Here is a 13,738-nt window from a genome sequence, read left to right as displayed (position 1 = left end):
GGAATCGAGCCTTGAACCGGGGTCCTTAGGCTTCACAGGCAAGCACTTAACCACTAACTCATCTCTTCATCCCTCTCTCCCTCTTTTACTCTGGTCTCTTTCCACTTGCAAATATATATATATTGGTTTTTTGAGGCAGGGTCTTGCTCTAGCCCATGCTGACCTGGAATTCACTCTGTAAATCTCAGGGTAGCCTCGAACTCAAAGAAACCCTCCTACCTCTGCTTCCCTAGGGCTGTGATTAAAGGCATGTGCCACCACACCTAGCTAATAAAGATATTTTTTAAAAAATAAAACTATTATTTAATGAGTCTCGATTTTAAAACCAAACAACCACTGTTAGCTTATTCTCATAACTAATTATGGTCTTTTCCCAGGAAAAACCTCTCAAATACCTTTAGCTTAGATACTTCACACCTTCATTTATCAAGCAGCATCAAACACAATGTAATGTTTATAAAATGAGGAAATAAGCTACAGATAAAATATCAAATCATCAATGCAATTTATATAACTTTTATTTTATATAATTTCAAACTTAAGAGAAAAAGTACAAAGGTAGTACAAAAAATTCCACACCTCTAATACCCCAATTAGCTACTTATTAACATTTTGTACCATTTATCTTTGTTGTCAGCGTAATTTTATAAATGTGATGCATAATAAAATAATTTATGTCATCTTATAATTAATCAATGTAAATAAAATGATTTAAACTTAAGCTAACAGGAATCTCTCTTTGGCGTACAGTCAAATTCTAAAGCCCACACAAAGCCCAGTGTGAGAACAGACGAAAACTTCCAAAGTTACAGGGTCAGCCTACTTAGTTCAAGCTTGTGATCATTCTGCTTCTGCCCCCAGAGTGCTGGGATTACAAGAATGTACTAGTATGCCCTGCCTATGTTACTTTAAAAAAGAAAGAAACAGAGAGAGAGAAACAAAGAAAGAAAGAAGGAAAGAAAGAGCAGTCAACAGTCCTTTTAACAATAAGTACTTACTGTTAAAACTAATCTTTAAGTCAGGCATGGTGGCACACACCTTTGGTTCCAGTATACAGGAGGCAGAGGTAGGAGGATCGTCATGAATTTGAGGCCCGCCTGAGAGTACATAGTGAATTCCAGGTCAACCTGGGCTACAGTGAGACCCTAACTCAAAACACCAAAAAGAGATCTATACTTTACAACAAAATCATAATGCAAAAAGAAACTCAAAATGATAATCAAAGGCAAGAATTCCACAATCTAGCAACAGCAGTCAATATGGCTGCTGGGAAGAAATTACAACTTCTGAGACCACATTTTCTCTGCAACAGTAAGTATGCACTTCATTTCCATTCCTCAGCATTTCACAGTAGTATGAAAGACCTCTGTTACCTCAACAGCTCACATTTGGCTCCATACGCCATCCTGAGGCTCCCAGAAAGGCCATCAAGTTATAACTGCTCCTGCTGCGCTTTAACTGGTGTGGTGAAGGGCTGAACACACAGTTCCTGGCCATCTGGGAGCAGCGCTGTCTGGGGACATCACTGGGGACAACCATCCCTGAAACTATTTACGGTGCAAACTTGATGGGTGACAGCATCACAGCACCCTTAAGTTGTGCCCCAGCTTCTTAAACTTCACTCTGGCTGCTTTCCTCTCCAGCCTGTGCTCTAGAAGGTTCTATCTCCAGTGCCACTGAAAACACAACCCAGGCCCTTTAGTAAATATCTGTCAGGGAGGTCACGTGGAAAAGCCGCTCTAGTTCACTCTTGCTGGTAGGCTTCCAAGGGTAAAATAGAACAGTTCGCGTCTTCTCAGTCATGAGGAAACCATTGTCACTAAATCTCCCGGGGATGCTTCCCACATCCAACCAAACAAAGGGAGCCACAGCTGAGGTCTCCAGATCAAAAACAAATGTGTCACCCTGCTGAGAGATGTTGGCCTGGGGAAAAAAAAAATAGTAAGTGAACAGAAGGATGAGGGAGGAGATGCAATGTCTGTAGACATTTATATGAGTCCAGCTTTAAAAAGCACATTTCCTAGTACTTCTGTCTAAATTACTGAGGTCATATATTTCATGCAGTTTCAGATACTTGGCTCAGTGGTTAAGGTGCTTGCCTGCGAAGCCTAAGGCCCCAGGATGGATTCTCCAGTACCAATGTAAGCCAGATGCACGGGGTGGCACACGTGTCTAGAGTTTGTCTGCAGTGGCTGGAGGCCCTGGTGCACTCATTCTCTATCTATCTATCTATCTATCTATCTATCTATCTATCTATCTATCTCTATCTGCTTCTTTCTGTCTCTGTCTGTCACTTTCAAATAAATAAAAATAAACAAAAAAAAAATTTTAAAGAGTTTTTCTCAGAATATCACCAAGAAAGGAACATTAAGGCACAAGAATTGGGTGATTTAGATAATTTTCAAAGGATTGAAGCTAGACCTACTTACAAAGGACAAGCACAGAGGTTACATCTAGTCTTCTGAAGTGATCCAGCCAGAAGCCCCACAGTTCTGATATTACAAGGTATAAAGTCAAGCTACTAGCATGGTTAGTGAGTGAATGCTGTACAACTTTAGCCAACAGAGACAGTTTAAAGTCACATTGGCTCAATGCTGTTTAACTACTCAACTGGCAACCTCCCAGAGCAAGGATGAGTTACTTCCCAGAGGGCACATACTCTATACTATGCAAGTAGAGTCTGGAGTGACCTGGTCTTTCCAGCTATGGCATTTGTGTTTTGTTTTATTTTATTCTGGTGTTTTATTATTTTGTTTTGTTTTGTGACAGGCTGTCCTGGAACTCACTATGTGTCTGAGGATAATCTTGGACTTCGGGTCCTCCCACTTTTACCTCCCAAGTGTTGGGATTACAAGTTTGGACCACCACATCCAGTTTATGCAGCACCCAAATAGAACACAGGGCTTTGTGCATGTAGGCAAAGGCTCCACCAACTAAGCTGTCAGCACCCCAGCACTCTAGTCACTGCATTTGTTATACAACAGGTCTATTTACCATGCATGCATGGCACACTGTGGAGTCTTTATGTGTCACATAAAGAATTACAAAGGACGAGTTTTACAGTATCTAATTTATCCTTACACACCAGGGTGATTATCTGTAAGGATCCTGAATTACACACAAGAAAATCTACATTCATAGAAGTGAAGGTGAGGGAATGAAATATATCTGGTAACCTGGGACAGGTAGAGACTTGAGTTTGAAGTTAGATGCACAGTTCCCCAACCATACAACCCACTCTTTTAGTAAAGACCCCAAAGCAGTCAGAGGCAGACAGTTCACACGACTCATCTTAGCCAGGATGGTAGGCCACCAAGAAGCTTTGGCTACCACTACTATAAGGCCAAATGAAAGACTGGAGCCTAGCTCTCTCTGCTGCCTTCTTTAGAAAGGAAATTGCATCTCTTTGCACCTGACTGCAGTGCTGGGGGGTTAAACGTGGTGCCCTGGCTTCAAGAAGATAGACAGAACACTTAAGTGCTAGCCTATAGTGTCAAACAATAAATGTCAACTTACATATTTATTACTGCTGCTTGCATAATTACTACTATTACCTGCAAACCCAGTTTTCTTTAGGAAAAACAGGTTTCAATCAAACACAAATGAGGTAGGACAAATTTTAAAAGCCCTATTTATGGGCTGGGAAGATGTCTAAAGGCACTTGGTTATAAAGCTTGCCAGGTTAGATTCAATTCCCCAGTACCTACTTAAAGCCAGATGTACAAAGTGGCATACATGCCCAGAGTTTATGTGCAGCAGCAAGAGGTTGTGGCATGTATATAGTCCCCCCCTCTCTAATAAATAAATAAATAAAAATATAAAAAGCCCTGTTTCTATCTTACCCTCTATCACTGCTGTGTAAGTAAGGCCTATCTAAGCAGTGAAAGAAATTGGTTTTCAAAGCTATAAGTTTGGAGAGTGTGGGTTTACCCAGTATATAGCGTTTTGCTTTCCTGTTAAAAAAAAAAAATGTATATTCCCATCTGCATCCACAAGAACATACTTTGTTCTTCTGGCTGTAAATAAGTTGGATCAAACTGTCTTATTCACAATTCCAGCCAGGGGAAGGAACTAGTATTGAAAGACATAATGGCCAATTCTGTCTATAACTGATGTTTAGGAAAAAGCACTTTTCACTGTTTTAAACCGTCAAACACTGATTTGTGAGAGATAATATTATTAACCTAAGCAGTCACTTTACAAGTCATGTTGAGACTTGGTTTGAGGTGTTATATTCTGAGCACATGTTATATTCATGAAAAACAAAAATATGGGAGAACCCTCTAAAAGAACCAGTATTTCAACTGTATAATGTTGGGGACTTCAAAGTAGCAACAAAGGATGCTGAAAATGTGTTACTTTTACTTTGGTCAAAATTTTTATGATCCAATTTCTTAAAATTTTGTATTTTCAGTCTTGGAATTAGGAATATCTGTATGGATATATACATAATTAAAAGTGTAATTCTGAAATATTCAATAACTAAATTTGTTTTCCGGAAAACATCTAGTTTATTGTATCCAATTTACATATTACATTAATCTGGCAAATGTCCTAAAAACAGTGTTTAAGCTATTTTAGCTTCTTTCCCTCTCCCTCAGGACATAAAAAAAGTGATCTTATATTAAACCGTATGTAGCCTCCTGTGAATTTTGCCTTATTAAACATTTGTGCCTTACTTTATTTAAAAAAAAATGTATATAGCATGTGTCAGCTTTTTCATGTCTGTTCCCAGTTATTATACATAATAATTTAGGTAACAGTGAATATTCATTTGGAAAGAAGGTATGTTTTCAGTGCTCCTCCAGACACAAAATGGCCTGGATATCCATGACAACACAGAGCCTGACACTACCTACACAAGACCACCACAACAGGAGGGAAAGATCAGGACATCAGAATAAGAGAAACTGACTGAGAGGGGGAGGGGATATGATGGAGAGTGGAGTTTCAAAGGGGAAAGTGGGGGAAGGGAGGGCATTACCATGGGATATTGTTTACAATTATAGAAGTTGTCAATAAAAATATACACATATATAAATCATAAACATCAGGTGTTTTATATTAATATTTTTAAAGTCAATCTAAAAATGTTAAAGTATAAAATAAATGTAAGTTTTACAAAAAGAGAAAATGAAACTTTCTAGAATAGCTACTACATGGAGGGGGAAAAGGAAAGAAAGGTTTTCAATCAACTAGACAGGTACCAATTCTTCCAGAGGCACAGTTTTTAGAACAACATATCCTGATTATTCTATTTTTTCTAGGCAATTATAAAGAGATTTGGTGATTAAGCTACTTTGAAGCAATAAATCAAAGAGTCAAGTGATTAATAAACTGTACTTAACAGTCAAAACTGGAATCTCAGCTGGGCTCCAGTGCAAGCAAACCTAGTAACAGGACCTTCAGTTTGCTGCTTAATCTCTGTGGATCCACATCATAAAGATTCAAAGTTGTTGTGAAAGCCGGAGATTATGCAGTAAACACCTAGACTAGAACCCAGGACTCAGCGGAAGCATGTTCAGAGGGGGTGGCCCATGCTACCGCTCCCTCCACTACACCAGCCTCACAAGGGAAGGAAGATGGTTCAGCACAGAGTGGCAGACACTGAAACTGAACAAACCTTGAATAAGAAACAACAATAATTTGGCCTCTGCATGCACTGAGAAGAGACTAATCATACCCAGGCCTCCTAGCAACTCAGCCTCAAGAGGGTCATTTGCAGGATGTAACATGCTGACCAAGAGCAGATGTACCCACAGGCCACTGGAAACCCACACAAGGGATGCTTACAGTGAGATGAGCATTGAGGAGCCCCACAGCATCCTTCAGAGAGGACAGGAAGTAATGGTTGGTTGGGCTCAAGAGTTCATGGCCAGCGGAAAGGTAAAAGGAAATCACACAGCTTTCCCGGGTACAGTTGCCGCATCTCCTCAGCAGCTTAGACACTGGCTCCTTGTAGAGGGTCACAGCCTTCCCTGCTTCAATCACAAAATGTTCAGTCACATGAGAGCACAAAGGCTCCAGGGAGCTCCATGCATGGAGTCTTACCTAGAGAGAAAGGAAGCAATCCAGATGAATGGTCTTGGTTGCTATTTTTTAAGACAATAATTCTAGGAATAACAGCTGAGCGTGAGAACAACAGAACTGGTTGGGACTTTGAAACCTGAATTTTAATCCCAGTCTCACTAAGTTGTAGCTATGAGACTAAGTTCCTCAAGTTTCCCAGCCTCCATTTCTTCACTTGTAAAATGAGACTAAGAACATGAGTTTTACAGGCCATTGTGGGAAGTAAATGAATCATCCTCTGAAGGCAGTGAGTGTGGCGCAGTGTAAACTGTCTATACGTGTGATAGCATACAGCCAGTGTTAGTAGCATCACGAAAACTATAGCTATCCAAGACACATCACTTCTATCCTTTCCCTTTACCCAAACTTGTTTAAAATATGTTTATTTTTCTACATACTCATGCTGGATCATTTTGCTGATTTCAGCTTTAATGTAACATTTTTAACTATTTCTTTTTGTTATATTTGGACTAATACTAGCTTCTCATAGCTATAAATAATCATACATTCATATGACATTTTACATAATTAGCTTTCATGTCTTTCTTTTATTCAGTTTTCATAGAAAACCTTAAAGAACACAGGCTAGTAATATTTTACATTGAAGATACTGAGTTTCCAAGACAATAAGGGGGCTCCTCAAATCCCGTGCTGAGCGGCGGAATTTTACCCTAAGCGCTGCACGCCCTGCCTTCTCACTCTAAGGAAAGCTCATCTTTTTTTTTTTTTAATATTTTTTGTTCATTTTTTATTTATTTATTTGAGAGCGACAGACACAGAGAGAAAGACAGAGGGAAAGAGAGAGAATGGGCGCGCCAGGGCTTCCAGCCTCTGCAAACCCATGCACCCCCTTGTGCATCTGGCTAACGTGGGACCTGGGGAACCGAGCCTCGAACCGGGGTCCTTAGGCTTCACAGGCAAGCGCTTAACCGCTAAGCCATCTCTCCAGCCCAGAAAGCTCATCTTATGCGATAGGCACTAAACCTATTTTGGTACAAATTAGCTTCTCTTTTTTAAATTTCGCAAACAATAAAAGCAAACTAGTAAGGAAACTATCTAACAGTCCTCTCCAATCTTGGAGAAAAAAAACAATCCAAGTCACTTACAGTGAGTGTGGCGTTACAGTCCGTGTGAAGATCAGATACCCCGTAGATATAAAGTACATCGTGATCCTCAAAGCCTACCGGCAAGAGCGGAGCGAAGAAATGCCGGGCAAAGTAGTGCAGCATTTTCCACTTCCCTCCGTACTCTGAGAAGAATCGAGAGCAAAGAATCAGGTAGGAACAAGGAGCGAGTCCAGGTCCACATGGCCCAGCCATGTGCGGCTCCTCGGGGCTTCGTGGAACGGGTGAGGGAGGTGGAACTGGAGGAGTGTATTGCATGAGCAAAGGTGTGGAGGCAGTGCCATGTCAACCTCACACCACCAGCGAGAACTAGGCATTAGAATCCTACTTTCCAAAGGAAGAAAGAAAGCTCCTGCACTTAAATAAAGCATGGTGGACACGATCTCAAGCCCCGACCTGACTCCAAGACAGCCCTTTCTCATATTCAACCCTGCTTCCAGCAGCTGGCGTTCTTCACTCTGGGACTCCCTCGTCGGTCTCCTGAGGGCTGCGTGATGGCAGCAGTGTGCCACACCAGCTGTCAGTGCTCCTCTCCACCACAAGCATGTGAAGGAGGAAATCAGCCGCTGTAGCAGTGAACACTTGTTGCTAAGATTATATAAGAATGATCTAGAACTTAGTCTCCCTCTTCTCACAGTCACAAAATCTTAGTTAGCAAAACAGCCAACCACACAAATGGATGTCAAAGTCAGGCTGGAAGGAAACATCCAAACCAATGGTAATTAAAAATGGTTCCTGAGGGCTGGAGAGATGACTAAGAGGTTAAAGCACTTGCCTGTGAAGCCTGAAGACCCAGGTTCAATTCCCCTGAACCCATGTAAGCCAGATGCACAAGGTGGTGCATGCATCTGGAGTTCCTTTGCAGTGGCTAGAGGCCCTGGCACACACACATTCTCATTCATGTTCTTTCTTTACCTCTCTCTCTCTCTCTTTCTCTCATAAATAAATGAAAAATATTTTTAAAATGGTTCCTGAGGGCTGGAAAGATGGCTTAGCAGTTAAATGCTTGCCTGTAAGCCTAAGGACCCCGGTTTGAGGTCTGATTCCCCAGGTCCCACTTTAGCCAGATGCACAAGGGGACGCATGTGTCTGGAGTTCCTTGGCAGTGCCTGGAGGCCCTGGTGTGCCCATTCTCTCTCTCTCTCTGCCTCTTTGTCTGTCACTCTCAAATAAATAAATAAACATTAAAAAAAATTTTAAATTGTTCCTGAAATACTGTTAAAAGTTGTCAAGAACCAGGCATTGTAGCACACGCCTTTAATCCCAGCAGTCAAGAAACAGAGGTAGGAGGACATCCATGAGTTCAAGGCTAGCCTGAGACTACACAGTGAGTTCCAGGTCAGCCTGGGCTGCAGTGAGACCCTACCTCAAAACAAAACAAAAGCTTACCAAGAATCTGGAATTCTGTGCTTTGTTGACATGTGTAATTGCTAACCCCACACTGGTCTTTATGCATCTTCCTTTCTCAGCATGTAGCTAATTGAGAATGAATACCCTTCCTCCACAGAGCACCCCATTGCCAAACTTAGGGACAGCAGGAACGGAAACAGAGAAAAAATATTTCTCAATGAAAAGGAAGTATAAAACAAACTTAAATTTTATTAAAAACATGGAGTGAATTTTCTAGAAAAATACTGTCTACTACTATGTGAAGAAAGGAAAATGAAGGAAAGGAGGTTCATTGATTAGGTAACAGTTTCTCTAGCTGCACAATTTTAGAACAACATATCCTGATCATTCTATTTTTTTTTTTTTGGCAGTTATAAAGAGATTTGGTGATTAAGCTATTTTGAAGCAATAAATCAAAGACAGTCAAGTGATTAATAGACTGTACTTAATCAGGCAAAACTGGAGTTTCAGCTGGGTTCCAATGCAACCATGAGCCTGCTACTTAACCTCTGTGAGCCTGTGTTCTCACTTGCAAGCCCAGCTTTAACCCTTCAGGCTTGTCCTGGAAGTCAGACTGTGTGCAGCAATCACCCAGTGCAGAGCATATAACCCCGTGGAGGTTCAACTGCCTCCACTAAGAGGAACAGAGATGAGGGTAGGGCAGAACAGACAGTACAAGCTGTGGAGATGCAAGACTGACAGAAACCTGTTTCAAGCCAGCCTAGTGGTGCACGCCTTTAATCCCAGCACTTAGGCGGCAGAGGTAGGAGGATCCCCATGAGTTTGAGGCCACCCTGAGACTACACAGGGAATTCCAGGTCAGCCTGGACTAGAGTGAGACCCTATAAAAAAAAGTAAAAGAAAAAAAACAACCTGTTGAGGTTTTATAAAATTTTAAATCTTAGTATTTCATGTCCACTGTTATTTCCTCAAAACATCAATTTGTGGGGGAATTATGGTGTGGAGATCCTTTCTCAATAGGTTTATAAAATGAACCAGAGCTGACATTGGGAACTTACATTACTCTTGTATGTGACATCCATGACAGGGCATAGATTATAAAAATGTGATTCCAGAAGTCAAGACCACAAACAGAATACACTCAAGAGGACAGGAATTCAAGCAGAATCCACTTCCTCAGAGTTGGAATTACAGGTCTATGTTACCACATGTGGTCATATGCAGTGCTGAGGATCCAGCCCAGGGCACTGTGCATGCTACGCAAGTACTCTACTGACTGAGCGATATCTCCAACTAACTCCTTATTTAAAATACATATATATATCAAAGTGATGGAATTGTTCAAAGTGGTGTTCCATCCCAGTCATCAACTTCTGTTACTTGAACTGGTTCAGCTGGTAACTTTCCTATTTGGACTCCTGACTCCACTACCTTTTCTCCAAGGATGAACAGAGCAGATAAAGAGGAGCCTGAGAAGGGACATGTAAGTAAGCCATTCTACCACTTGGCTGAGTTCTCCCGCCCACAACAAGGATGCTTAAGCTCATGCTCTCTGGGCCTTGCAAAGTCGTCTTAAATGGGTTTAAAACACTGTGCAGGAACCGCAGCACAAGGCTCAGATCTCTGCGCAGGAGTCTCCCCCGTCTCCCAGTCACTGTGCCCAGCACAGAATGCACAGGTACCTCTCAGGCTGGGTGGATAGCGCCCATGCACGCTCAGAGCACCATGGCCTCTTTTGGCGCAGTTCTCCTTGGGGTAATCGGATCCTTTAGGTTTTTTGCTTTCTCCACGCCCTTCTGCACACACTTTGCTTCTCTCACACCCACAAAGAACATAGGAACACTTACCTAAAGAGGCCCAGGAAGGAGCCTGCCAGATGTCATTCAACTGCCAATAAAGTGCCCCCATGGTGTGGCCTTCTGTATCCACTATCTCACTGCGGCTGCGCCTGTAGAATTCTGTTTCTGTTTTGACACACTGGGCCTGCATCACCTGATACAAGGGAAAACATGCACACACACACACAGGTGATATTGGTTCATGTAGGCTGCCAATGTCGTGGAAAATTATAGGGTTTAGGTGTTTAGTTCTGTTTTACTCCAGATTGGAAAAATTAGAGATTTGGATTAGCATGAGAAATGTCACTATTTTACTAAATCTAAACCTAACATCTAAGCAAGAGAGACACTGTTCTGCATAACAGAAAGTTTGTCTGTGAGGCTTGGTATTTTGTTATAGCAGTGAGTGACAAAGGAAATAGGATAAAAACAGCCAATAGTAATGTAGAAAAAGAAGGAAAGCAAAGGCCATTCATTATTAAAGGGAAAAAAAAAGTCTAATATAGTCAAACATTAGGTTTTTTCCACCAGTGGACTTTGCTAGTTTTTTAATTTTTTGCTATTTTTAAAACTACTATTTGAAGCTGGGTGTGGTGGCTCACGCCTTTAATCCTAGCAGAGGTAGGAGGATCTCCGTTAGTTCAAGGCTACCCTGAGACTACAGAGTGAATTCCAGATCACCCTGAGCTAGAGTGAGACCCTACTTTCAAAAACCAAAAACCAAAAATCAAAAAAAAAAACCTATTATTTGGAAAAAAAAACAACTTTGTGAACTTAATATTATCCAGTCCCTAACTTTTTTTCTAGTCAAACTGCTGTTTTCACATCATAGTGTTTGCTAATTAATGTGGCATTTCCTATGACCACAACTCCTTCATTAGAACAGGACTGACCCTAAAATGCACCAAGGAGACAAGAAAACTTAGTTATCCTTATGCAGATCCCTAACAATTGTCGTTATCACTTCATGCAGATCCCTAACAATTGTCGTTATCACTGAAAATTCAGTCTCTTGTTGCCACGCTTAGTGACACTGTGTACCATCTGCTCATAGCTCGGGGTTCTACTCAAAAGGGGTATATGAAGGCATCAGGAGAGACTAGAAAGATTGTGAGAGCTGCAAGCATTTCAGTCAGAGAATTAGGAAAGCCTTTGAGTTGGGCATGGATTTTTCACCCATGAAAGGAAAAGGATTCATCTACATTCATTAGAACGGTACACCCAGATGCAGTCCTACAAAACCAAAAAAACGAAAACAAAAACAAACAAACAAACAAAAACCTCCATCATCAGGTAAAGGTTTGAGTAGAGGTAACCTGAACAGTAAGGAAGTCCTGGATGAGGTCACCACTCACACGCATCAGAGCCATAAAATTCCAGAAGGGTGAGGTCATAGTTATTTGAACAATATTTATGAGTATTGTTATATGTTCATGATGTTAAATCTCTTCTCCAAGAAAAAGAAAAAAGAAGATACAATCCACCTTTGCAGAGTTTACAAGCTTTAGAAGCCATAAACTTAATACAAATATCAACACAGAGAAACGTAAACGTTAGACAGTAAGCAGTGCTAACAAGAGGTGCCCAATGTCATAAGCTTTTATGGAAGTGGAAAAGGGCTTAGTGGAGACATGAGAATTGGCCTAGAAGAAAAGGGCAGGCTTCCAGCCAGAGAGCACGGTGTCTGTGTGATGAAAGGAGAAGGCACAAGCCTGCAGAGCACTTACGGAAAGCTAAGACAGCCTGAGCACAGCAGGCTGAGAAACGGTAAGAATCTGGAGAGCAATGCAGAATCCAGACGAGGGAATGCTGTGGAAGGCACAGTCAAGGTCTTGGTGCATCCTGAAGACGACAGAAGTCACAATACTTTTTAAAATTTTAGTTTTTAATTTTTATTTATTTGAGAGAGAAAGAGGCAGAGAGAGAGAGAGAGAATGGGCATGGCAGGGCCTTCAGCCACTGCAAACAAACTCCAGATTCATGTGCCACCTGGTGCATCTGGATTACATGAGTACTGGAGAATTGAACCTGGGTCCTTATGCTTCACGGGCAAGTGCCTTAACCGCTGAACCATCTCTCTAGCACCACAATACCTTTTAGGAGAAAGACTGATGTGACTGACCTGAGCTTCCAAAGCTCACTGGGACTACTGAGTGGAGAGGGCCTGGAGTGGGCTAGGATTTAGGAAGACTATGCACACAGCTGATAAAAGCTTCCAGGCCAGAGATGCTGTCAGTTAGCTCTGAGCACATAAACCCCTCCCACTCAGGGGCCAGCTCACTGGGACCATGGCAATGACAGCTGAAGGAAAGTGCCCCAAGGACAATAGGAATCTTCACCCAAACAACCCAGGTGCCAGCTCAGATGACCATAGGACACGGGCTGAATGTGTTAGTCCACAAACATGTCAGAGCATGAAGCAGAAATAGACTCAACAACGATTCTGTCAGGCTAAGCTGCAGTGAAACTCAGGATCAGTAGCCAAGTTCTTTGTAAAAATACTAATCTTGTCTCAACTAAACCAGAAAAGAATTTATCAAGTTTAAGAGCTAGATGCCTACACACAGGGGAACTGGATGCCTTTTGTGAGCATCTGTGTGTGTGTGTTGAGTTTCTATACCACATCCCACATTAGTGTGGCACAGCATTTTCTAGAATGTTCTTTTTAGATGACACAGCCAAGAAGGAAAATGTCAGTAGAGGTCTTTAGGTCATTTAGAGGTGGGCTCTCATGAGGGACTGTGGGACCGCTCTCTTTTACTTCGCGGCCCTGAGGCGAACAGCTTTACTCCCCCACCTGCTCCTGTCATGAGGGGCTGCCACAAGCCCAAAGCAAGCGGCCTGCCTGTCACAGACTCTGAAGTCTCTCAAACTGTGAGCCCAAATAAACCTTTCCTCTATTTTTTTTCTTCCTAGGTATTATTCGCCAATGATGGAAAGATGGCACAAACACACAAAAATCTAATACAGAGAAGTGGGAAGGTCACTGTTACAGTTGAGATGATATGGAGAAACTTTTGGAATTGATTTACAGGAAGAATTTGGAAAGGGGCCTGGGGAAATGGCTCAGGAGTTAAAGGTGCTCACTTGCAAAGCCTGCTGGTCTCGGTTCAATTCCCCATTACCCATGTAAACTCAGATGCAAGTTCTTTGTAGCAGGAAGAGGCCCTGGAATACCCTTTCCCTTTCTCTCCTTACAAATAAATTTTTTTTTTAAATTTATTTATTTGAGTTCGACAGACACAGAGAGAAAGACAGATAGAGGAAGAGAGAAAGAGAATGGGCACGCCAGGGCTTCCAGCCTCTGCAAACGAACTCCAGATGCGTGCGCCCCCTTGTGCATCTGGCTAACGTGGG

General features: G+C 41.8%; 1 protein-coding gene across 1 annotated transcript in view; it reads right to left on the bottom strand.

The window, feature by feature from the left end:
- Nucleotides 1-579: 579 nt before the first annotated feature.
- Nucleotides 580-13,738, bottom strand: part of Manba (mannosidase beta) — a 123,116-nt gene continuing 109,957 nt past the window's right edge. Inside the window, exons 14-17 of the mRNA XM_004662987.2 lie at nt 10,391-10,535; nt 7,176-7,318; nt 5,794-6,051; nt 580-1,923 (exon numbers count right to left, since the gene is read on the bottom strand). Coding sequence (XP_004663044.1) covers nt 1,699-1,923; nt 5,794-6,051; nt 7,176-7,318; nt 10,391-10,535 — 771 coding nt within the window. The 3' untranslated portion in view covers nt 580-1,698. The remainder of the gene's footprint in view (nt 1,924-5,793; nt 6,052-7,175; nt 7,319-10,390; nt 10,536-13,738) is intronic.

The sequence above is a fragment of the Jaculus jaculus genome, chromosome 2 (genome assembly GCF_020740685.1).
Source record: "Jaculus jaculus isolate mJacJac1 chromosome 2, mJacJac1.mat.Y.cur, whole genome shotgun sequence".
NCBI lineage: Eukaryota > Metazoa > Chordata > Mammalia > Rodentia > Dipodidae > Jaculus > Jaculus jaculus.
This window is presented reverse-complemented; position numbering and strand designations above follow the sequence as displayed.